The 22,758-nt window shown below is 45.1% G+C and overlaps 1 protein-coding gene across 1 annotated transcript in view; it reads left to right on the top strand.

Moving 5' to 3' along the window:
* The window catches only part of LOC144696723 (V-type proton ATPase subunit S1-like), a 72,043-nt gene that overhangs the window by 11,659 nt on the left and 37,626 nt on the right, over positions 1-22,758 (top strand). Inside the window, exons 2-3 of the mRNA XM_078568376.1 lie at positions 3,714-3,840; positions 3,938-4,006. Of these exons, the coding sequence (XP_078424502.1) occupies positions 3,714-3,840; positions 3,938-4,006 (196 nt within the window). The remainder of the gene's footprint in view (positions 1-3,713; positions 3,841-3,937; positions 4,007-22,758) is intronic.

Raw genomic sequence — 22,758 nt, 5'->3', positions numbered from 1 at the left:
GCACACTCTCTGGAAACCATGCGCACACCTGGTGCACGTTCAGCGAGTGGAACCCCTTGCAGTTGGTCTAGTTCACTGCACGTTGTAATGGAGATCTGAGCGCCACGTTGAGTGCAGTCGATTGCACTCTGCACCTGTGGGAAACCCAAAATCTGGACGAATGCAATCACCCTTTCATCCAGGCTATCCTGGTCCCAGGCAAAATGCACAAATTTGTGTGCTCTCGCAAAGATGGCATCCATGACCTCATGGATGCATTTGTGGGTGAAGGCTTGTGATATCCCACAGAGGTCACCTGTGGAGCCCTGAAAGGAGCCACTGACATAGAAACTGACACCACGGCCACTGGCAGTGGATGCCCTCCATGTTCCCGTGGCACCAAATCCTGCAGATTTGACCAACCATTTCACTAGACATGTGCAGTCTTCGGCAACACTGCTTCTCGGTCATCTGCAGGAATGAAAGGCAGCGTCTATAGACTCTGGGTGTCGTTAGGCGCTGACCAGCGATGGCTCGCTGTGGCTCTTTGGCAGCGTGTGCGGGAGCCCCAACCGCCCCTTCTTCCTGAGGGTGCTGCTCCTGTCTCTGCACAGCCAGGAGCCTCAGTCCTGCTCTCATCTGTAGTCTTCCATTCTCTGTAGGCCATCAGGCATACAGCTAGCTCACCAGGCTCCATGACCCTGATGTATTCCCCCTACAGGATGAAAGAGAATGACACGTGGTTAGCATGGGTATACTAAGAACCTGTCCTAGTTAAGCGTCAAGGTCCCTTAATGCTTCCTGGCCACCACTTGGATGGCCAGAGATTAGTGTGCTGCATGGCTGCCCGAAATCTCACCCATCTCCACCCCACTCCACCTGACCAATTGGCGGCAGCTTTGCTCATTGGACTGTATGATGTGCTCTCAGCTCAGGCGCAGGCATTCTCCTAACCCGCACTGCAAGGCTGCACTGTTAGCTTGAACCATCGGGGAGACTGGACCAAACTGGGATTCGGACATTGCAAGGGACTGTGAGCATCTCCAGCAGTGACTGCTCCATGGCCAGCTTTAGAAAGGAGATTGTACAACGTGTGCAGTCTTCCAACTGTTCTGCAGTCCACTAGAACTCTCATGACCTTGCAGTCTATGCCAGGGGTGGGAGGGGTGAAAAGCTTTGGAGCACTTGGTGGCACTTTGATACCCCTGCATTGCTTTATTGGGCAGATAAGCTAGAACCCCCACCCCAATCATATCAATGTGGTTGTTCCTGAACTGTCTCAGCTGCAGAAGAATGGTCACTTACCCTACCGCCCGCCGAATGTTTGAGCACTGCATTTGATGGCAGGGCTGCCCTTGCCTTCCCCCCACAAGTCGCTTCAACCACTAGGCAGCCCTTGCCCCCCACCTGCCAAAAGTGGCCTCCATGGCAGAGCTGCCCTTGACCTCCCCCCACCGCCAATGCTTCAAATTTGAAGTCCAACAGGTGACCCTTGGCACATTGTTGTGGTATACTCACCTCCGAGTTCCCCTCAAAGTGCATCCCACCGAGTGCATGCCTTTTATGTGCTGTTGTGAAATATGTTGGCGTGCCTTCCCGCCAACGTGGATGGACAATCCAGCTGCAAAGGGAGGAGACGATTCCGACGGGCTTGCCTAATAATGATATGCAGATGCATTACAATGAGCTTCCCGACATGCGATGGTAGGAAATGTGGCCTGCCACCGACAGGCTGAGCAGATGATTGCGAAATGGTTTCACGCTGTTGTGAAACCGATCACACCATATTGTCCACTCACACCGCTGAACATGCCCAAAGCTGGCAGGCATAGAAAATCCCAGCCTATGAATAGGCCAAGTAGGTGACCTTTAAGGAGGGTATTACATAGAATAAGATAACATTAACAGCACAGGATTAGGCCATGTAATCCCCACTGGTTCATGCTACTGTTTATACTCCACAAGCCCCTTACCATCACTGATCATCTCAACTTACCAGCATATCTTTTCCTCCTTCTTTATCTGGTTTTGCCTTAAATGCTTCTATGTTATTCTCCTCAGCGTCTTTTTGTTGGTTTAACTGTTAAAACCTCATAAAATCCCACCAAATGCATTTTAAGTTGACGTTTACCTTAAAACCACTAATTCTTACTTTATAACAGTGACAACACTTCAGAAGTAATTTATTGACTGTAAAGTGCTTTGATACATCCTGGAAAAAGGCTATATAATTGAAATCTTTTCTTTTTATAAAACACATCTGCACCTTCTCAAAGCCAACCTGAGCTGCTTGTGCATTATTGCCTTGGAGCTGCGTTTCCCTGCCCTGTCAAATTGTTATAATAGAATTTGCTTTGCAAGTGCTTTCTGCAAGAAATTGGCCTCTGGAATTTACTTGGCTTCTTCAGGAAACCTAGGGCATTACCACCCAAACCCACAGCCTCTACAACTAAAAAGACAAGGGCATCAGATGCATGGGCCCACACATAATAACATAAGAAATAGGAGCAGGATTAGGCCATTCTCAGGCCTTCACTGCCATTCAATAAGATCATGGCTGATCTGCCCCTGGCCTCAATTCCTCTTTCATGCCAGCTCCTCATAGATCCCCTCAAGATCTCCACCTCCAAGATCCCCTTAAAGTCACACACCATCTTGACTTGGACAAGCATCACCATCTCTTCATCATTATTAAGTTAAAGTCCTGGGCCTTCCTAATTAGCAGCATTGTGAGAACATCTTCATTACACAGATAGCAGCGATTTAAGAATTCGGTTCACTGTCACCTTCTCAAGAGCACCTAGGGATAATAGGCAATAAATACTGAACTTTATATTGCCAGCCAAATCCTAGGAATGAATAAATAAAACCATTTTAAAAACTAGACCAATAAAATAATTTTTTTCCCAATTAGGATATCAAGTGTTGTGGAACAAAGGCAGGTTTATGGACTTGAGGTATGAATCAGCCATGAGCTAATTGACTAGTGGAGCATGCTCGGGGAATTGAATGGTCTGCTTTGTTCTTACCTTCTTAAATACGTATCATTGTAAAATTTAGGGTGCCATGGGATTGCATTGGTGGTGTGATTTGAACGCCTGAAGATATAATAAACTTGTGGAATTGATTGAATTCAATTGTTTTGAATATGTGGAATAGCCTCCTCCACAGTGTAATAGACATAAAAAAAATAATCTCCCCGTTGTAGATTTATGGGAATGGAATTTGTTATGAGATGTAATTGTAAAATTATACATGAAATGATGCCCCTTTATGCACCCATTTTGTCAATGTTTACTTATACCCAAAGATTCTGCTAACCAGAATGTAAAATATGTGTAAACAATTCAGTGTGAATAATTAGGGCTCCAGGAAATCGCCAACACCAACAGACTCACAACATATATTCTTTTTTTTTAAGTATAAAAATTGAAATTTCAAGCCACCTAAATATAATTCATGCACACGAGACACTGTCCTGTGTATTAAAAGGTGGGGAAATAGTGAGGCTGTGGTATAATTTTGGCACTGCAGCATTGTTACATTGTCAAGGGAGCAGTCATATTTCAAAACTGTTTTTCAAGGTCAGAACAACTTCTAGTATTCCAATATAGTTATAATTTAATAAAAAAAAGTAAGAACTTAAGAAAAATGTTGATGTAAATGTTTTGACATTTACTGCATGAAAGTTTTTACACAATCCCTTTATGGAATGTATTGTGATTCATTTTCAGCTCTTTATGGAATATGAAAAGTGCAATATATGAAGGTCATACCATTAAAAATCATGAGCTGCATACATTCTTGAAACCAATTTTGAACCAAGGCTCTCAGAATGTTATTCTCTTTTTTCAGAATGAGGTTAGTGATAGCTATTTATTATGAACATAGTTCATGAATCAATCTTTGTTAAATGATTTCTGATATGTACTCCTTAATCTTTTCATTTGCTTCTCAGCTTAGTGTCGAAGACTTCACACGTCATGGTCCTGATTATGGAGACAAAGAAATATTTTGCAATATCCAGGTAAGTACAGCTAGGTCACATAGTACCTTGCAACATAGGAATCTGAAATAGTATAAGTGAGATTTATGATTACATTTCATGCATTTGGTTCAACACTGGCAACCACAGCCATTTAAAAAATTGAACTCTTTCCCAATTTTGCTTAGCTCTCGTGCATAGACAACATAGGATGAACTTCATATTCAACTGCTTTGTTCAGCTATGCAAGATCTACACAAGTTCTGATATATCTGTTGGGTTTTGGCACCCAGACCATCCTCAAGCACCAGCTTGTTGGATCTTCACAGGTGAAATAGCCCTTTGCTTTAACATAGAGGCAATTTCCTTTTTTCACAATGGTGGCTGATCCCAGGCCATGGTGACAGAAGATGAAAGTCTGTCACTAGAAGGATCCAATATTGATAAGGAGGAAGTGTTGAATAGACTGTTGGTACTTAAATTTGACAAGGCACCAGGACCGGTTGAGATAGATCCAAGGATATTGAAGGAAGTGAGAGCGGTAATTGCTGGGACACTGGCCATAATTTTTCAGTCTGCCCTCGACTCCGGGGAGGTGCCAGAGGACTGGAGAATTACAAACATTATGCCATTGTTCAAAAAAGGGTGTAAGGATAAGCCTAGCAATTACAGACCAGTCAGTTTAATTTCAGCGGTGGACGAGATTCTAGAAACAATTATTTAGCATAGAATTAGTAGTCCCATGGAAAAATATAGGCTGATAAGGAAGAGCCAGCTTGGATTTATAAAGGTGAAATAGTGTTTAACTAACTTGCTGGAGTTTTTTGAAGGGGTAACAGAAAAGGTCAATGAGGGTAATGCTGTTGATGTGGTGTACATGGACTTTCAAAAGGCATTTGATGTAGTGCCACATAAAAGACTTGTTACACTTATCATCAAGCCAGGGGATCAACCCTGGTTCAATGAAGAGTGCAGGAGGACATGCCAGGAGCAGCACCAGGCATACCTAAATATCGGTGTTAACCGATGGTGAAGCTGGTGAAGAATAAATGTTATAACACAGAACTACTTGCGTGCCAAACAGTATAAGCAACAAGAAATAGACAGAGCTAAGCAATCCCACAACCAACATATCAGATCTCAGCTCTGCAGTCCTGCCACATCCAGTCGTGAATGGTCGAGGACAATTAAATAACTGGAGGAGGAGGCTCCAAAGATATCCCCATCCTCAATGATGGGGAGCCGGGCACATCAGATAAGCTGCTATTATCTTCAGCCAGAAATGACGAGTGGATGATCCATCCCAGCTTACTCCAGAGGTCCCCAGCATCACAGATGCCAGCCTTCAGCCAATTCGATTACTCCACATGATATCAAGAAACAACTGAAAGCACTGGATAGTGCAAAGACTATGAGACCTGACAATATTCCGGCAATAGTACTGAACCCTTGTGCTCCCTACTTGCCGCGCCCCTAGCCAAACTGTTCCAGTACAGCTACAACACTGGCATCTACCTGGCTATGTGGGAAATTGCCCAGGTATGTCCTATACACAAAAAGTAGGAGAAATCCAACCTGGCCAATTACCGCCCCATCAGTCTACTCTTGATCATCAATAAAGTGATGAAAGGGGTCATGGACAGTGTTATCAAGCTGCACTTATTTACAATAACGTGCTTGCTGACGCCCAGTTTGGGTTCCGCCAGGGCCACTCAGCTGTTGACCTCATTACAGCCTTGATTCAAACTCCAATGTGAGGTGAGAGTGACTGCCCTTGACACCAAGGCAGCATTTGACCGAATGTGGCATCAAGGAGCCCTAGCAAAACTAGAGTCAATGGGAATCAGAGGGAAAACTCTCCACTGGTTGGAGTCATACATAGCACAAAGGAAAATGGTTGTGGTTGTTGGAGGTTAATCATCTCAGCCAGGATATCATTGCAGGAGTTCCTCAGGGTAGTGTCCTCGACCCAACCATCTTCAGCTGCTCCATCAATGACCTTCCTTCCATCATAAGGTCTGGAGTGGTGGTGTTTGCTGATGATTGCACAATGTTCAGCACCATTCGTGACTCCTCTGATACTGAAGCAGTCCATGTCCAAATGCAGCAAGACCTGGACAATATCCAGGCTTGGGCTGACAAGCTGCAAGTAACATTTGTGCCACACAAGTGCCAGGCAATGGCCATCTCCAACAAGAGAGAATCTAACCATCACCCCTTGACGTTCAATGGCATTACCAACACTGAATCCCTCACTATCAACATCCTGGGGGTTACCATTAACCAGAAACTGAACAAGACTAGCCACATAAATACTGTGGCCACAAGAGCAGGTCAGAGGTTAGGAATCTGCGATGAGTAACTCATCACTTGACTCCTCAAAGCCTGTCCACCATGTAGAAGGCACAAGTCAGGAGTGTGATGGAATACTCCCCATTTGCCTGGATGAGCGCAGCTCCCACAACACTCAAGAAGCTTGATACCATCCAGGACAAAGTAGCCCATTTGTTTGGCACCCCATCCACAAACATTCACTCCCTCCACCACTTACGCACAGTAGCAGCAGTGTGTACTATCTACAAGATGCACTGCAGGAATTCACCAAGGCTTCTTAGACAGTACCTTCCAAACCCATGACCACTACCATTTAGAAGGACAAGTACAGCAGATAGATGGGAACATCACCACCTGGAAGTTCCCCTCCAAGTCAGTCACCACCCTGACTTGGAAATATATCACCGTTCCTTCACTGTCGCTGGGTCAAAATCCTGGAACTCCCTCCCTCACAGCACTGTGGGTGTACCTACACCACATGGACTGCAGCAGTTCAAGATGGCAGCTTACCACCACCTTCTCAAGGGTGACTAGGGATGGGCAATAAATGCTGGCCCAGCCAGCGAAGCCCACATCCCACAAATGAATTAAAAAAAACTTGTGAGAAAAGCTATTGCTCATGGAATAAAAAGGACAGTGGCAATGTGGATACAAAATTGGCTGAAAAATTGGAAGCAGAGAGTAACTGTCAATGGATATTTTTCTTACTGGAGGAAGGTTTATGGTGACTTTCTCAGAGGTCGGTATTGGGATCCTTGCTTTTCCTCATATAGATTAATGATCTAGATCTTGGTATGCAAGGGACAATTTCAAAATTTGCGAATGATACGAAGCTTGGGAGAGTTATAAACTGCGAGGAGGACGGTGTGGAACTTCAAAAGGACATAGACAAGTTGGTGGAATGGGCAGATAGGTGGCAGATGAAGTTTAATGCGAAGAAGTGTGAGGTGATGCATTTTGGTAGGAAGAACATGGAAAGACAATATAAAATAAAGGGGTGAAATTCTGAAGGGAGTGCAGGAACAGAAAGACCTGGGTGTATATGTGCTTAGATCATTGAAGGTAGCAGGACAGATGGAGGGAGCAGTTAATAAAACATTTAGTATCCTGGGCTTTATTAATAGGGGCGTAGAGTACGAGAGCAAGGAGGTTATGCTGAATTTTAAAAAGATCTCAGCTGGAGTATTGCATACAGTTCTGGCACCACATTATTGGAAGGATGTGAACACATTGGAGAGAGTGTGGAAGAGGTTTACAAGAATGGTTCCAGGGATGAGAAACTTCAGTTATGAAGATAGATTGGAGAGGTTGGGGCTGTTCTCCTTAGAGAGAAGAAGGCTAAGATGAGATTTAATAGAGATGTTCAAAATCATGAGGATCTAGACAGAGTAGATATGGAGAAGCTGTTCCCGCTCGTAAAAGGATCAAGAACAAGAGGGCACAAATGTTAAGTGATTTGCAAAAGAAGCAAATGTGACGTGAGAAACAACTTTTTCAGACACATGGTTCGGGTCTGGAATGCACTGCCTGGGAGTGTGGTGGAGGCAGGTTCACTCAAGGCATTCAAGAGGGCATCAGATGATTATATGAATAGAAACAATGTGCAGAGGTACAGGGAAAAGGCAGGGGAATTGCACTAGGTCATAATGCTCATTTGGAGAGCCAGTGCAGACATGATGGGCCGAATGGTCTCCTTCTGTGCCGTTAAGATTCTGTGGTTCTATGATTCTTTACTTTGGCAATAGTGGTTGAACTTTTCTGGATGTAAATAGACACATCGGGCAGAATCTTCTGGCTGGCATCCAGGTGGCGGAGCCTGCATGCCAGCGCTTAAAATGTCTCGCGATGAGCCCGATGTCAGCGCGATATTTAGGTCGGCGGGCGCGCTATGCAGCAGGACACGCACCCGCCATTAATTAAAGGACTCGTTAAGGCCCGTAACTTGCCAATCGTCGACGATTTTGAGGGGTCCGTGTGAACTTCGGCTTGGCACATGGGCCCAACGGGCAGGCGGGTAGGTGATTTTTGTACAAACCTCATCCAGTGGCGGGATGCGGTTTTAAAAAAGTTTTTAATAAAGTTTTTGTTTATTTCATTAACATGTCCCATCTCGTGTGACATTTTCACATGAGGGGGACATGTTAATGAATTTTTTATTGTTCTATTTTTTATATTTGCCAGCCTTTCAGCGATCTCCCTGAGGCAGCACTTTGCCTCAGGGAGATGTGCGCACTCTGACAGTTGGGGAATCCCTCCCCCAACCCCCCCAGCACAGGAAGCGCTATGCACTTCCTGTCGGGTGGCCTGCCCACTTAAAATAGCAACGGGGCCCGTTTCGGTGGTGGCGATCGGCTGCCCACCTGCCGCCGAGCTGGTGGGGCCTGCCCGCTCATCAAGGGCAAAATTCTGCCCATTGGCTTTGTTTCAGGATGTACAGTTATGTGGAATGCTGTCTTCAGCTTTCCTAGTCCTGTGAACAGCTGTGGGAATTCAGCACTGACGTTTCTGGGCTGATCTTCTCGGTTTTGCAGTTCCTCTATTCTGCAAATCAGATGCAAGTCAGTACAGACTTTCCTGCTCAAACATGAGCAACTCTGGTTTTGAGTCACGTATAATGTTTCCGTGACTTCTTTCTCTTGGTATTGGAGGTGGGGGGGGTGGGGTTTGCTTCAGTTCTCCCATGACCTAAAGTTCTATGCCTCCTGGCCCATAAAGCTTTGTGCATGACAGCTGAAGAGAGCTTCTCTCCAAACACGGTTCCGGATCAGGAAGAACAGAAACTGCTACACCTTTGTCTAGCTTAAAGTGCATCTTGCTCCCATCAACCAGGATATCAGCACTCCAGTAGGCCAAGTTTCACGATGTTGTGAAACCAGTTTGCGATTATCCGCTCAGACCATCAATAGCGGTTTGCATTTCCTGCCGTCAGACGTCGGGAACCTCATTGGAATACACCTGCATAAGGCCAGCCCGACGGAATCATCCCCTCATGCTGGATTGTCCACCCACGTCGGCGGGAAAACACGTCGGTGCAGAACATGTCTTGACAAGTGTGATGTGCAGAAGTCGGGACTTACCACCAGGGCCTTGCTCACATCCGAGGAGCAGAAGATGCTGGAGCCTGACAGCAACAGGACCCTGGAGGTACGTCCATGGGTAGATTGTCATGGACATGGTTACTCCACAAAGTGGCTCATTTAAGGTGGAAAGTCACCGTTGAGGGTCTGTTCACAACGGATGATGCTTGAGGGGGTGGAAAAGAAGGTCTAGGATTGACTGGGAGAGGGAGCAGTGTCGGGGGGAGGTATTGAGGTTGGGAGGGCGGATCGAAGCTGTCAGGGGGGTGAGGTTGGGGGGGACAAAGCTATCAGTGGGAGGGGGAGGGATTACAGGAAGAGAAAGGGGTAATGGGGAGAAGATGGCAACCGGGGAGGTAGGTGTAAGGGGGGGAATAGAAGGTGTAAAGGATGGAGATCTGGGGGAGGAAGGAGTGTGGGGAGGGGGAATGAGTGCGGGGGTCTAGGAAGGAGTGTAGGGGTGCTAGGGAATGAGTGCCAGGGAAAGGAAGGAGTGCGGGGGAGAGAGGAAGGAGTGCGGGGAGGGGAGGGAGTAAGGGTGGAGGAAGAAGTAAGGGTGTTTGAACGAGTCAGGAAGGGGGAAGGACTAAGGGGTGGGGAACCCGTCAGTCGGTTTGGGGGGGGGGGGGGGGGGAAGAGAGGGGATGGGGGCGCGGGGGTGGACTAAAGTGGGGGGAGTGAAGGAAGGGGTTCCAAGAAGGAGAAGGAGTCGGGATGGGGGGGAAGTCCAGGTTTACGTACAAGGGAGGGCTCTGATGAGTCCACAACTGCCTCCTGGGGAGCGAACTGAGGGTGAGCGTGGTACGAGGGAATGGTGAGAATGACCGAGGGCAGAGTGAGGCAGTAGGATGAAGGTTCAACAGTATTGATAGGAGGGATACCGGGGTGGATGGTGGGGACTCAGGGGCAGACATGGACCCTCGTGGTGGGAAGGAGGAGATCAGGGAGGTGAACGTGGATGGGGGGGTGGGACTTTCGGAAAGGAAGGGAATGTGCACGTTCACCTGGACATCTCCAAAGGAAAAGGGTTGTGGCTGGTAGGTAACAGAGGGGAGGTGGAAGGTGATGCCGGGGGGTTGATGGTGTTGGGGGAAAAGAAATGGGTGATTGGGGGAGGGGAAAGGACGGGGGAGCGAAAGAAAAACTGTAGCGCTACCATGCTGGCTAAATCAAAAGTGAAACGAGAGCCATGATGGGCAAGATCAGGTGCTGCTTGGGGGTATGATCAGGGGGTGGGCGGAGATGCAGCTCAGCTCAGATGGACAACTGAAAGTGAACCCCAGCAGGCAGCATTGAAAATGCTCAGGACAGTGAGATGAGTGTGATACGGGAAGGATCAGTGTGCGTGGTAGAGAGATTGCATGAGGCTCCGAAAGGCCCTGCCACACACACATACTTCTCCCTCTAGAATCACTCATGGGCCGGCTGTGTGCAGCTGAACTGCTAGTATGAGAAGGAGATGCAGTGAGAGGATTCGCATAGTCTGTCAATGAAGCTGAAAGACACCGTTACACATTATTCAGTGAAAATGAGTATATTTCCGGATTGTAAAGTGACAAAATGTGTTCACCCATAGAACCAACTGTGATCAGAACTTTTGAACGCCTTAGACTTTAGTTGCTGTCCTGATATCCGCAGCAGGGGTGGAGGCAGCCTGTGCAATGGTTGGCCCTGTTGCCTCTGATAACTTCGGCATGGGTCCCCTGGAGAGCCGAGGCCTTGAGGGCCCCGGCTTGCTTTGCTGTCCTCCTGTGGGCCGGCTGCTCCCTCTGCAGTGACAGAGGATGACGTTGAGGGCATCACAGGCAAAGGGGGCTTGGAGGGAGAGGACAGCCTCTGAGATTCCTGAGTGGATGACCAAGGGGTGCTCAGCTACCACTCCTCCTCCCTTTGAGTGCCTGGAGGCCCTGGCCTGACTCCTTGAGGGGAAGGAACACTTGGGTGGACGTCGAGGTGACCCATTTCCCTCTCGTGTTGCTCATGCAGGAACTCAACTATCGCTCCTGCGATGGAGTGCAGGTCTGCACACATCTCCGTGTTCTGCTGTGCCAGGGTCTCCATGGCGTCTGACATCCCCTCCATAGAGACCTCCATACGGGCACATGTGGGCACCACTTCATCAGAGAGCAGGCGGACACACTCCTCCAACTCGCATGTTACTTTGTTGAGGGCTTCCAACAGTTCTGAGTGATATTCCCCCGCCTTATGCTGACTCTCCAGGATGAGTTGGAAGGCCAAATCCAGAGGTTCATCATCTGACTTGGACCTCACAGGTACCTCTTCCCGAACAGTCCTCCAAGTGCTGGGAGCTCAGCCAAACCTGCCTCCTCCTGCTGCAGACACGTGTCCGTGCAGTGACCGCTAGACTGTGAACCTGAGCCTGCTCTAGATCTAGGTTCTGCCAAAGTGTGTGTCTCTGCGCTGGTGGAGGGTGTGGGTAAGCGCTGTGACGGGTCTTCCAGGCTGCTTATTTCCAGCTCTTCAATGGAGGTGGTGTCACCTTGGCTGGAGGTGAGGACCTAGATGGAGCTGAGGGTCTGGCTGGCTGAGGGTGTTGGTCGCTTGGCAGAGCTCCCTGTGAACCAAAGTAGAGATAATTAGTGCATGGCAGCAGAGTCAAAAGCAGAGAGAAAGAGCACTCACAGTTGCACTGAGAGAGGGATGATGTGGTGCAGGATCCTCAGGTGGGTGTTCACAGCCAACCTCATCATCACTGCAGGCAAGGTCCCCGTCCTCACTAGTCAGCGTGATGGCACACTCCTCAAAGTGAGTGAGGGGCCTAATATGGGCCACTCCATCCCCCATGGTTTGGGACCTCTTCCTGCTGTTGTGAGCAGGCTTTTTCTGCATGGAAACAGATGGAGAAATGGTGAGCAGGAAACTTGGTGCTGCATCGAATGTTTGTGTGGTGAGCGGAGACGTGGACAAAATGAGGACATGAGCTCCAGATGATATGAGCCTGATGGAGATGTGAGGGTGTGTGTGAGAGTTAGTCCCTTCAGGTGTGAGATTCCTGTGGATGTGTGATGGGTTTGTGAGTGTGTGAGTTGAGAGTGATGAGAAGAGTGACTTACCCTGGTGGAATGGATGAGACTATTCATCCTGTTGCGGCCCTGTCCTCTTTTGTGGCTGTCCTCTTTTGCAGGGCATTAGCATTGACCACCGCTGCCACCGCCTCCCAAGCTGGATTAATGAGGTTGCTGCCCATCCTGCAGCCAGAGCGGGGGCAGATGACATCACAGCAGGCCTCCACTGCGTCCAAAAGGCATTCGAGGGATGCGCCATTAAACTGGGGGCTGCAGCCTTTTTGCCTTTCGGGGTCATGTCTTCTTTGCAGCAGTCCTGGGCTGGAAGAGCTGAGAGGTGTGCACATGGCTGCACTTTAAATGTGGCACCCGGCGTAGTGAGGTAGCAAGGTGATGGCATGGCGGGCGAATGAGAGCCATCGAAACGGCATGTTTCCCATGAATGCATAATTAATGCGGCAGGATTGGGACAATACAGTGTGAGAAGCTGCCATTGCGGCCGACGGGTAAAACTTCATTTTTGCCACCCACTACCGCACTTAATGTAAATCTGAAATGATTCCAGCCACCGTGTTTAGCTACTCTCTGAGTCAAAATATAAATTTATGCCGTGTCCTGTATGAATGTTTTATTTGATAACTATGCAAAGTTTTTATAATTGAAATTGCAATATTTTACAATTTTTGAATGCATTTGTTGAATTATAAATATTGCAGTTCGTGCTCTTCTTTCAAATCTTTTTATTCATGTTCACAGGTTACAGCTGTTTGCATTATCAAGCCCTTGTCACCCATGATTTGCAACTTGCGTCCCAGAAAAGCCATGAGAGTAAAACTAATGTGCCTCAGGACTAAAAAATGCAATTTATTGGGATTTTTCAAACCAGGAGTCACATGGCCTACTCACCATATTCTACCATTCTTTACTTTCATAGAAAAATATCACAACTCTGAAATTCCATCTAAGTTCTCTTGGTCTCCCAACCAAACATCAACAGAAGATTAGTAGAACCAACAGAGGGACAGCGTAAATAGCTGCTTGTTATTCCCCTTGGTGTTCCCCAGTCTCCTAACGAAGTTACAGCGAGTGACTAAGGGAATCCCTTGGAAATTCAGGGCTCACATTGTCAAACTGGATCATTCAGACTGAAACAGCAAGCTGGATTTATTTGTAAGAATCCTGTTTAAATGGAAGACAAACAAAGTGTTTAGAGAGACTAACATTGGCTCTGTTACAACCAAAAGTGAACTGAAGCAATGGCCAATAGCCCCACGTACAAAACCACTTCTTTTAAATACTCGTCCATCGGATATGAACAAGGCTAGCATTTATTGCCCTTTAGGAGATGGTGATATGCTACCTACTTGAATCACTACATTTCATGTGGTGTGGGTGCACCCATCATGCTGTTAGGAAGGGATTTCCAGGATTTTGACTGAGCGACAGTGAAGGAACAGCGATATGTTTCCAAGTCAGTATGGTGTGTGACTCAGAGGGGAACTTGCAGGTGGCGCTGAGCATTTTCACAATTTATACTTTAAAGCGTCAGGTACATAAACTATTGTCCAATCACCTGGTAATTGAGTTTGACTATTGGCAGTTTTCTTGAACATGGCTGGGTCTGCAGGCTGCCTCCCTTGGTTCTTCTTCGATTCTCTTCCTCTTCCTGCCAGTTGCTGTTTCCCATTCAGCAGCAAGCAGCATGTGGCTTCCAGTTATTATTTTCCAGCATGCCCTCAGTTTTTGATAGTTCTCCACCCCAAACTGATTCTTGAACTTCTTTAGTTACCTCTTGAAGCCTTCCCTGCTGCCTTTGTTTATATCCTTATCCCATATCCACTTTGCGCACTCTTTTCCCACAACATGTCAGACGGCACCTGGAGTACTGTGCAGAGTTTTGGTCCCCTTACTTGAGGAAGGATGTAGTTGCATTGGAGGCGGTTCAGAGGAGGTTCACTAAATTGATTCCAGAGACGCAGGGCTTGTCTTATGAGGAGAGATTGAGCAGTTTAGGCCTATACTCGCCAGAGTTTAGAAGGATGAGAGGAGATCTAATTGAGGTATATAAGATGCTAAAGGGGATAGACAAAGTAGATGTGGAGCGGATGTTTCCCCTTGTGGGGCATTCTAGAATGAGAGGCCATAGTTTTAGGCTAAGGGGTAGTAGATTTAAATCAGAGATGAGGAGGAATTACTTTTCTCAAAGGGTCGTGAATCTGTGGAATTCACTACCTCAGAGTGCAGTGGATGCCAGGATGCTAGACAGATTTAGTTAGACAGATTTTTAATTAGTAATGAGTTGAAAGGTTATGGGGAGAGGGCGGGAAATTGGAGTTGAGGCCGAAATGAGATCAGCCATGATCGTATTGAATGGCGGGGTAGGCTCGAGGGGCTGAATTGCCTACTCCTGCTCCTAGTTCTCATGTTCTTAACATACAGCTGATTCATTTTCCTAAACTACACTTCATTTTGTTATGCTGTTTTCCCTTAAGTTTCATAGACTTTCCAAAGTCATGTATACATCTGACTCTGCTTTGTTCAGCTATTTCCTGTGAAAGTGTAGCCTAAGCCTTCTCGTTGCCTACTAAGTATCAACAACAACAACTTGTATTTATACAGTGCTGTTAATGCACTGACTCAAAGGAGCATAATCATATAAAAATTGAAACTGGGCCAAAGAAGAAAACAGTGGCACAAGTAAAGTTTGGTCAAAGAGGTAGGGTTTAAGGAGTATCTTGAGAGCCAGAAGGGACAATAGGCAATAGTGGAATGAAGGTCGTGGGGGATGGTTGAGATGCTGGAGTTGGAGGAATGAGAGGGTTGTGGGTCTGGAGGCAGTTGCAGAGATAGCAAAGGGCAAGGTCATAAAGGAATTTTAAAATTGAGTTGGTGGACAGGGAGCAGCCAAGTGTAGTTCAATGAGCACAAAGGAGATGAGTGAATGGGACTTTCTACATAGTAGGGCAGAGAAACTGAGTTTTGGATGCGATCAAGTTTATGTAGGGTGGAAAAGAGGAGACTGTCCAGGAAGGTATTAAAATAATTCTGCACTGTGCTTCTGCTGGCCCTGAAAGAAAAGCAGTGTTTGCATTTATGGAAATATTCCTCAACAGTATCCCAAATTACTTCACAACTAATGAGATAGAAGTAGAGAGATTGTTGTGATGTAGGGAATTAGAGGAGCTAATTTACACGTAGTGAAAACTCTCAAATAGCCGTGAGCTAGATAAGCAGTTATCTGTTGTTAATGATAGTTGATGGAGTAATATTAGGACGCTTGGGACAACTCCCTTGATCTTCTTTTAATAATGCTACATAATTTTTCACTAAGAGAGCAGGTGAGACTTGATTTAATTTCTCATTCCAAAAGACTGCATCTGTAACGGGAGAACACGGCACTGAAGTATCAGCCTGGATTACGTGCTCAAGTTTGTGGAGTGGGCTTTGAACCCATGATTCTGAGGTGACAATGCTACCATTGATCCAAAGTTGATACCTGTCCCTCCTCAGAACTACAATTACAAGAGTTTCAGCCATTCTGCAACTCTCTTCAGATTTTTTAATGCTATTCTGAAATCTTCAAAAGGTCTAAAAGTGCAGCATACACCACCTTTCTGCAGGCCAGATGTTCTGTATGCCCAGGCTAATGTACATAGTTGAGGATTTGGGGTACTGCTCATTATTCCTTCCTTAGAATGTGCACTCAACATCAGGGCAATGTTAGGAGTGAGATTCTTGATCAGTAAGAGTGAGGTTAATTTCAAGTGCACTGGAACTTTTTTTTTGAAGTAAAACACATCTCATTAAACCAAAACAAGTGAATTCTTTTCTAAACGAGTGAAATTCAGCAATTCAGTATGCATGCTAACAAGTAATCACTGCATATCTAATTGAATCAGCTGCAGATTACCTTGCAGTTATTATGTCTTGCCAACATGTACCAACTACATTGGCCTCAAACTATTGTCTATGATATGACTCCTAAAAAACACACTCAAATCAGCATAAAACTTCTGCCATGAACATGGCTTTTAAATATTCATGGGCAGTAAAAGTGATACTATGCTGCTGTGACTTGATTACAAGGTTCAAGTCACTGATAAACCAAATGTCAATGGCAGCACAAGATAAGATGATTGATTCCTCACAATTATTCTATGTTTAAACATAAACTACAAATGACTGAAGAGATTATTCATAAACTGCTGAATGCTGTTTCAGTTAACTGTCTAACTTATCATAAACAATTAAATCAGCTTCAAGGCAAAATAATTATTCCTGGCATTGACAGCACACATAACTGAGGACACCCTTCCTTGGGTTGAGTTCCAGTTGTGTAATGAGGTGTGACTGAAGTCTTCACTTTCAGGTGACCTTTTTCTATGCTGAGAAATTAAAATGTATAAAATGTCACAAAATGGCTTTATGCTGACTAAAAGGGAGCTCCTTGTGGCATACGGAAAACAAGAGGAAAGGCAAAGATACCCACTCATTAATACTACTGAAATGGTTTTCAACTGTTCATCCCTAATAGAATTTACTTGACAGCTTTTATTAGGACTGCTGTACAGAAAAGGATGCTTCTTCAGGACAAAATAACTGACTTATATTGAAGGGGAAACGAAGAGGTAGAAAAGTTCTCCTGGTTTTTTTAATGAAAACGTGTTAATGGACAATCAGAATCTGAGCTGGCAGCAATTTCGCTGCAATTGAAATTGTGATGCACAAATTCAATTATGGGAATGAGAAAAAAAGCAATCACCTGAAATAGCAGAAATATAATAGGAAAAACATGTGAAGGCTGGAAGCCTGATAACACTGACAGCATAACTTTTAAATAATTTAGTTTACGTCGGAACAGGCTTAATTAATGTGTTATTTTGAATTATTTATCCCATTTGTAGGGTGAAATAACTTATCAATCCCAGGGCTTAACCTTCACAGGAAATATGGAAAAATAGAAAATCTGAAGACGAGATATTAGCATATTCACCTTCCTGTTAGCCTAGCAGTTGTGTGAAGATGGATTTTTAAAAAATATTTTTGGGAACATAGCGATGTCCTGTAAAGAAGGCTGTGAGCGAGTGTATGTGTGTAATTAAATTTGGGGAAGGTTAGTAAACACAGCTTGTTTGTAGAAGCAAAAAGATGAGAGGTAAAGGTGCTAAATGCATGCATTTGTAGTGAGAGGATATGGTGAAGTTGAACATAGGAGTAAATAGGTTGGGTTTTAAAATTTGCATTAGGTGATAGAAAGGACGACTTTTCAGCTGTTAAATTTCAAAGGGAGTTTAGAAGTGGCAAGGGACTTTTATACCTTACAAAGCTTTCATAAGTAAACAAGAAAAGGTTATTAAATTTTATTTTACCTGAAAGTGGAGGTAATAGTAAGATATGAAAGATTTTTATATTTTGGAAAAATTAAGTTCAAAGAGGTGCTTAGAACAATGGAGTCTAAGATCAAAGGGAAAAGGATATTTAAGGAAGGATGTTTAGTTAAGTTGTGTTGGCTATGTGGGGGAGATGTACTGAGAAAAGTTGTGAATTTGAAGCAGCCATCCAGTTTCAAGCCAGAGAAGTCTTTGTTTTCTGAAAGCAGCCTGTTTCTGAACTTCCTTCGGTTCCACAACTGAGTGGAAAAGAGTGAGAAGTCGTGTGGTATACTTTATTAAAGGAGCAGCAGATTTTGCCTTGGGTAATATTACTGGATTTTTATGGCTAAAAATCTATAAGGGAGCTGTTTCCAAGTAGTTTACATGTGTGTTTTGACCAAGTGAGGTTTTGGTGGTGGGGGGAGTGTTCTATAAGACTGTTTAACTGTGTAATTTCAATCTTGTGTACTTAAGTTTTTTTTCCTCTTGTTATTAATCTTTTAATTTTAAAATCCTAAAAATGTTACTGGGATTCTATGCTACTGGGGTTAGTAGTTTTCCCCTCATTTTCAAAATACAAAAAAAAGCATTTTGATCAGTAAGGCAAGTTTCCCTCTGGGATTTGGCTGGCTCAGTGAATAACATCGGCTGTGTTTGTAACAGTTGTAATCGACCATTTGTTTCTCTTCAAAGATATTTGTCCAGTTTTACCTACTGGAAGATGAGAAATGAGATTCTGATTTGAACTTTGGGCTTAATTGATGTTGGTATATTAGACTCATTAGTTCTAATGGTTGTGAATTAATATCTTCAAAAGTATAATGCTGTATATTTTCTGCACAAAGCTGAAAGTTATACTGTAGTTTACAGACTAAATGTGCAAGAAATGAAAGAAAACTTGCTGAACATTTTAAATGTAAGGGAAATGAGCCCCCAGGTGTGAGCACTGTAGATGCCTATAATAAATGCTTTAAAACATAAGGACATAGGTAATATAAGTTGCAGTAGGTTATTTGGCCCTTCAAGCCTGCACTGCCATTCAAAAAGATCACGGCTGATCTTATACTCAACTCCATCTTCCTGCATTATTCCCAAATCCCTTAAATACCCAACAATCTCTCAACCTCTTTATTGAATACACTGAATGACTGAGCATCTCTCTGGGTGGAGAATTCCAAAGATTCGTAACCCTTTAAGTGAAGAAATTTCTCCTCATTTAGTTGAAACAGATCTTGACCAGACACACAGCTATATTTTTGTTGTATTATTAAAAACAGCGGGGGAAGGGCATCATTGTGACCTTCCATTACTTTTGCATTTCTGCAAAGCGTTACTAAATGAATATTGTAATACTTGGACAGTGCCACTATTTAAAAGCAGATTGTAAGCTGTGAAAATATAGAATCATATAATATTACAGCACTAAAGGAGGCTATTTGGCCCAGTGCTATCAGTTTGAAAGAGCTGTTCCAATTTAGCCCTAGGCCCAAACTTTTTCCCCATTACCTTGCAAATTAGGCCTCTTCAAGCACTTGTCCAATTGCCTTTTGCAAGTCCCTATGGAATCTTCTTCGACCACCCTTTCAGGTAGTGGCCTGGGTCTTCCAAGGAGCGGCAGTAATCTTCGAATTGGTGCAGCGTTTGTAAATTTCCCCACACCACTGCTGCTTCACATTTCTACCAGGGTCTTCCAAACCTAGCTGCCCTGGAAATGTGGAGTACAGCATCCCTCAGAGAACTCCCAACGGACCGTAGAAGAGTAGGGGGAAGACGAGACCCATTTTTATGGCACTTGCTGCCATATGGTAAGTTTAAATGTCCAGTCTGAATGTTAGTGAATGGATGTTAGTGAGTAGGTGAGTGAGTAGGTGGGTGAGATGGATAGGGAGTAGGTGGGTGATGTAGGTAGGGGGTGAAGTGGGTAGGGCTAAATGGGTAAGTAGGAAGGGGATGAGGGGGTAAGTGGGTAGGGGGGAGGTGGGTGAGTGTGTACAGGGTAGGTGAGTGGGTAGTCAGGTCAAGGGGTGGTCAGGAAGTAGGGTGGTCGTGGGGGCAGTCTGGGGTATTCAGGAGGTCGGGGGTTAGTTGGGGATCTGGGGAGGTCAGATGGTCAGGAGGGGTCGGCAAATGCTTAGGAGGATAGCTGGGAGCTCGGGAGGATGGTCAGGGGTTTAATTGAAGGCAGGCCGGGAAGTAGTCGGATCGTTGGGAGGGTAGCCGGTGGTGGGGTGGGGTAGTCAGATAATTGGGGGGGGTAGCTGGATGGCCAAGGGAGTGGTTAGGGGCTAGTCAACTGGTCAGGGATGTGGTTTGGTGGTTGGGAGGGGAGTCAGGGAGTTGAGGGAACATAGGAAATGAGGGGTGGTCAGGAGGGTAGTCACCAGGATTGTTGAGGGGTTGAGGGAGTAGTTGGTTGGGTCATGGGGGTGATTGAGGGGCCAGTTGTGTAGTTACCCCAGAGTTAGACTAGGTTTTAATCTGCCTAACATTTCCTGGGCAACTAACTGTTCAGGTAGGTACATCTGATCTGTCCCAAGTCTCCGAACGTAACTCAGGGTCAGAGAACATTCGTGGAGGGTCCCAGGGAGCAGGGGAATTGCTGTTTGGAAGTTGAAATTCCCGGGAAATTCCCGAATAGGTCTGCACTTCGGGACTTCCTCAGGTCTGGACACACATCTCAGTCATATGTCCGGTCTCCAGCAATCTGGAGACCGGAAGATTTGTTCCAGTATGTTTCAGATCCCTCTGTGTGAAAAAATTTCACTTCATTTCCCTCGAGTTCTTACATCAATTATTTTAAATTTATGACCTCTGGTTATCGGCCCACTTACCAGAGGAAACAGTTTCTCCCTACTTGCTCTATCAAAACTCCTGAAAATTTTAAATATTTCTATTAGGCTCCTCTTAACTCGTTCTGCTCTAAGGGAAACAATCTCAGCTTCTCCAATTTCTTTACATAACTGAAGCCCCTGAACCCTGGTATTATCCTGATAAACCTCCTCAAAGCCTCCCCAAGGTCTTTACGTACTTCCTAAGTATGTGTAGATCCAGGTCCCTCAGCTCTTGCTTCCCCTTAAAGTAGTACCATTTTGACTAACTTGCTTCTCCATGTTGTTGTTCCTAAAATGCATTGCTTCCTACTGATCCTCATTAAATGGCATCTTCTATGTGTCTGCTCACTTCCGCCATAACGTTTATGTTCTTCTGACTTGTACTTTTCTTTATTCTTTCATGAGATGTGGGTATCACTGGCAAGGCCAGCATTTGTTGCCCGTCCTCAATTGCCCTTGAACTGAGTGTCTTACTAAGCCATTTCAAAGGGTACTTAAGATTTAACCACATCATTCTGGGGTTGGAGTTACATAAAGGCCAAACCAGGTAAGGATGGCTGATTTCTTTCCCTAAAGGACATTAGTGAACCAAATAGGTTTCTACGACAATCAATGAGAGTTTCATGGTCCCCATTACTGAGTCTAGCTTTATATTCCAGCTGCCGTGGTGGGCTTTGAACTGGTGTCCCCTGGGCCTCTAGTCGCACAGCATTACCACTATGCCATTGCCCATCCCACTACTATCCTCCTCACTATTTACCATATTGCTAAGTTTTGTATCATCTGCAAACTTTGAAGTTGTGCTTCCTATACACAAGTCCAGAACATTTATACATAACGAACAAAAATGGCTCCAATACCAATTCCTGGGGAACTGCATACTTCTCTCCAGTTAAACATGATCACTACTGTCTGTCTCCCAGCCATAATCAATTACATGCACAAGCTGCCTTTAATCCCTTCTATTTTCTGAATATTTACATGGTAATTTAACAAATGTCTTTTGAAAGTCCATATATGCATCTACTGCACTACTATATTTTATCCTCTCTGTTACTTCATCAAAGAATTCAATCAGAATTTGATCGGACATAATTTGCTTTAACAAATCCATGCTGGCTGTCCCTTATTCATAACATATTTGTGCATTTTTTTCTTTTCTAACTCTTAATTCTGATGATGTCATTATAGTTGTAAAGCAACCATAAGCTGCTCTAAGAAACTCTCTTTTGCTCTGCTGGTTTCCTCCAACGAGAGCCTGCTTTATGTTGTGTCTGTTCAAATACTTACTCCTTTGGGTTATATGATTTATTTAATTACTCTCAGATCTCTTATGAACAGAGCTATCAACCCCCAAGCTTTTCTAAACAGGTTAAGTCAGCATATGAAACAGAGGTCCATCCTCAGCCTTGAATCACGTATCCATTACATAGCTTTCCCAATACTTAGTCTTCAAGCTCCAGTATGACATGTGAAATGTGTATTATCTTTGTAACTATGTAACTTTATAAATATTATACAAATCCCACTGTGAGGTCCTTCATTATTCAGTAAATTTAGGGTGGAATCGTCCGGTCCCGTTGGTGTCAGGCGCAAGTGGCGAGAAGGCCAAAAATCGTTTTTACGCCATCGTAAAACCAGTTTGCGATCGTCCGCTCCACCCGTCAATGGCAGGCTGCATTTCACACCACTACTCATTGGGGTCCTAATTCCAATACTTTAGCATCTCATTATAAGCCCTGCTCGCCAGAATCATGCCCCCCATGCTGGATCATCTGGGCAAGCACACTGACGCGTGTCACAACTGTACGTAAGCAACGTGCACCTGGTGGGCTGCACTTTGCTTGGGACTTCCAGGTTTGTTTGCCTATCTTGCTCCGGGCAGCACTTGCGGTCATCAGCATACATTTCACATGACATACTAGAGCTCCAGGCTTTGCAGGCAGCACCACATCACTTTTTAGGGGGCTCACAGATCAGCTATAAGGCAGGGGTGGCTTTTCAATGGTTGTAGGGCTTGGGCTTGCTTGGGGAAGGGGGGAAAAGTGGCCTCAGGCAAGGTAAGAGCCTGCAGGGCAAGGGCTGTACTGGGGAAGCGGGGTATCCCACTGTGTGTGTGTGGGCGCACATGTTGATCTGTGCAAATGGCCTTAA

The sequence above is a fragment of the Cetorhinus maximus genome, chromosome 22 (assembly GCF_964194155.1).
Source record: "Cetorhinus maximus chromosome 22, sCetMax3.hap1.1, whole genome shotgun sequence".
NCBI lineage: Eukaryota > Metazoa > Chordata > Chondrichthyes > Lamniformes > Cetorhinidae > Cetorhinus > Cetorhinus maximus.
The sequence above is the reverse complement of the archived record's forward strand: the minus strand, read 5'-3'. Positions and strand labels throughout refer to the sequence as shown.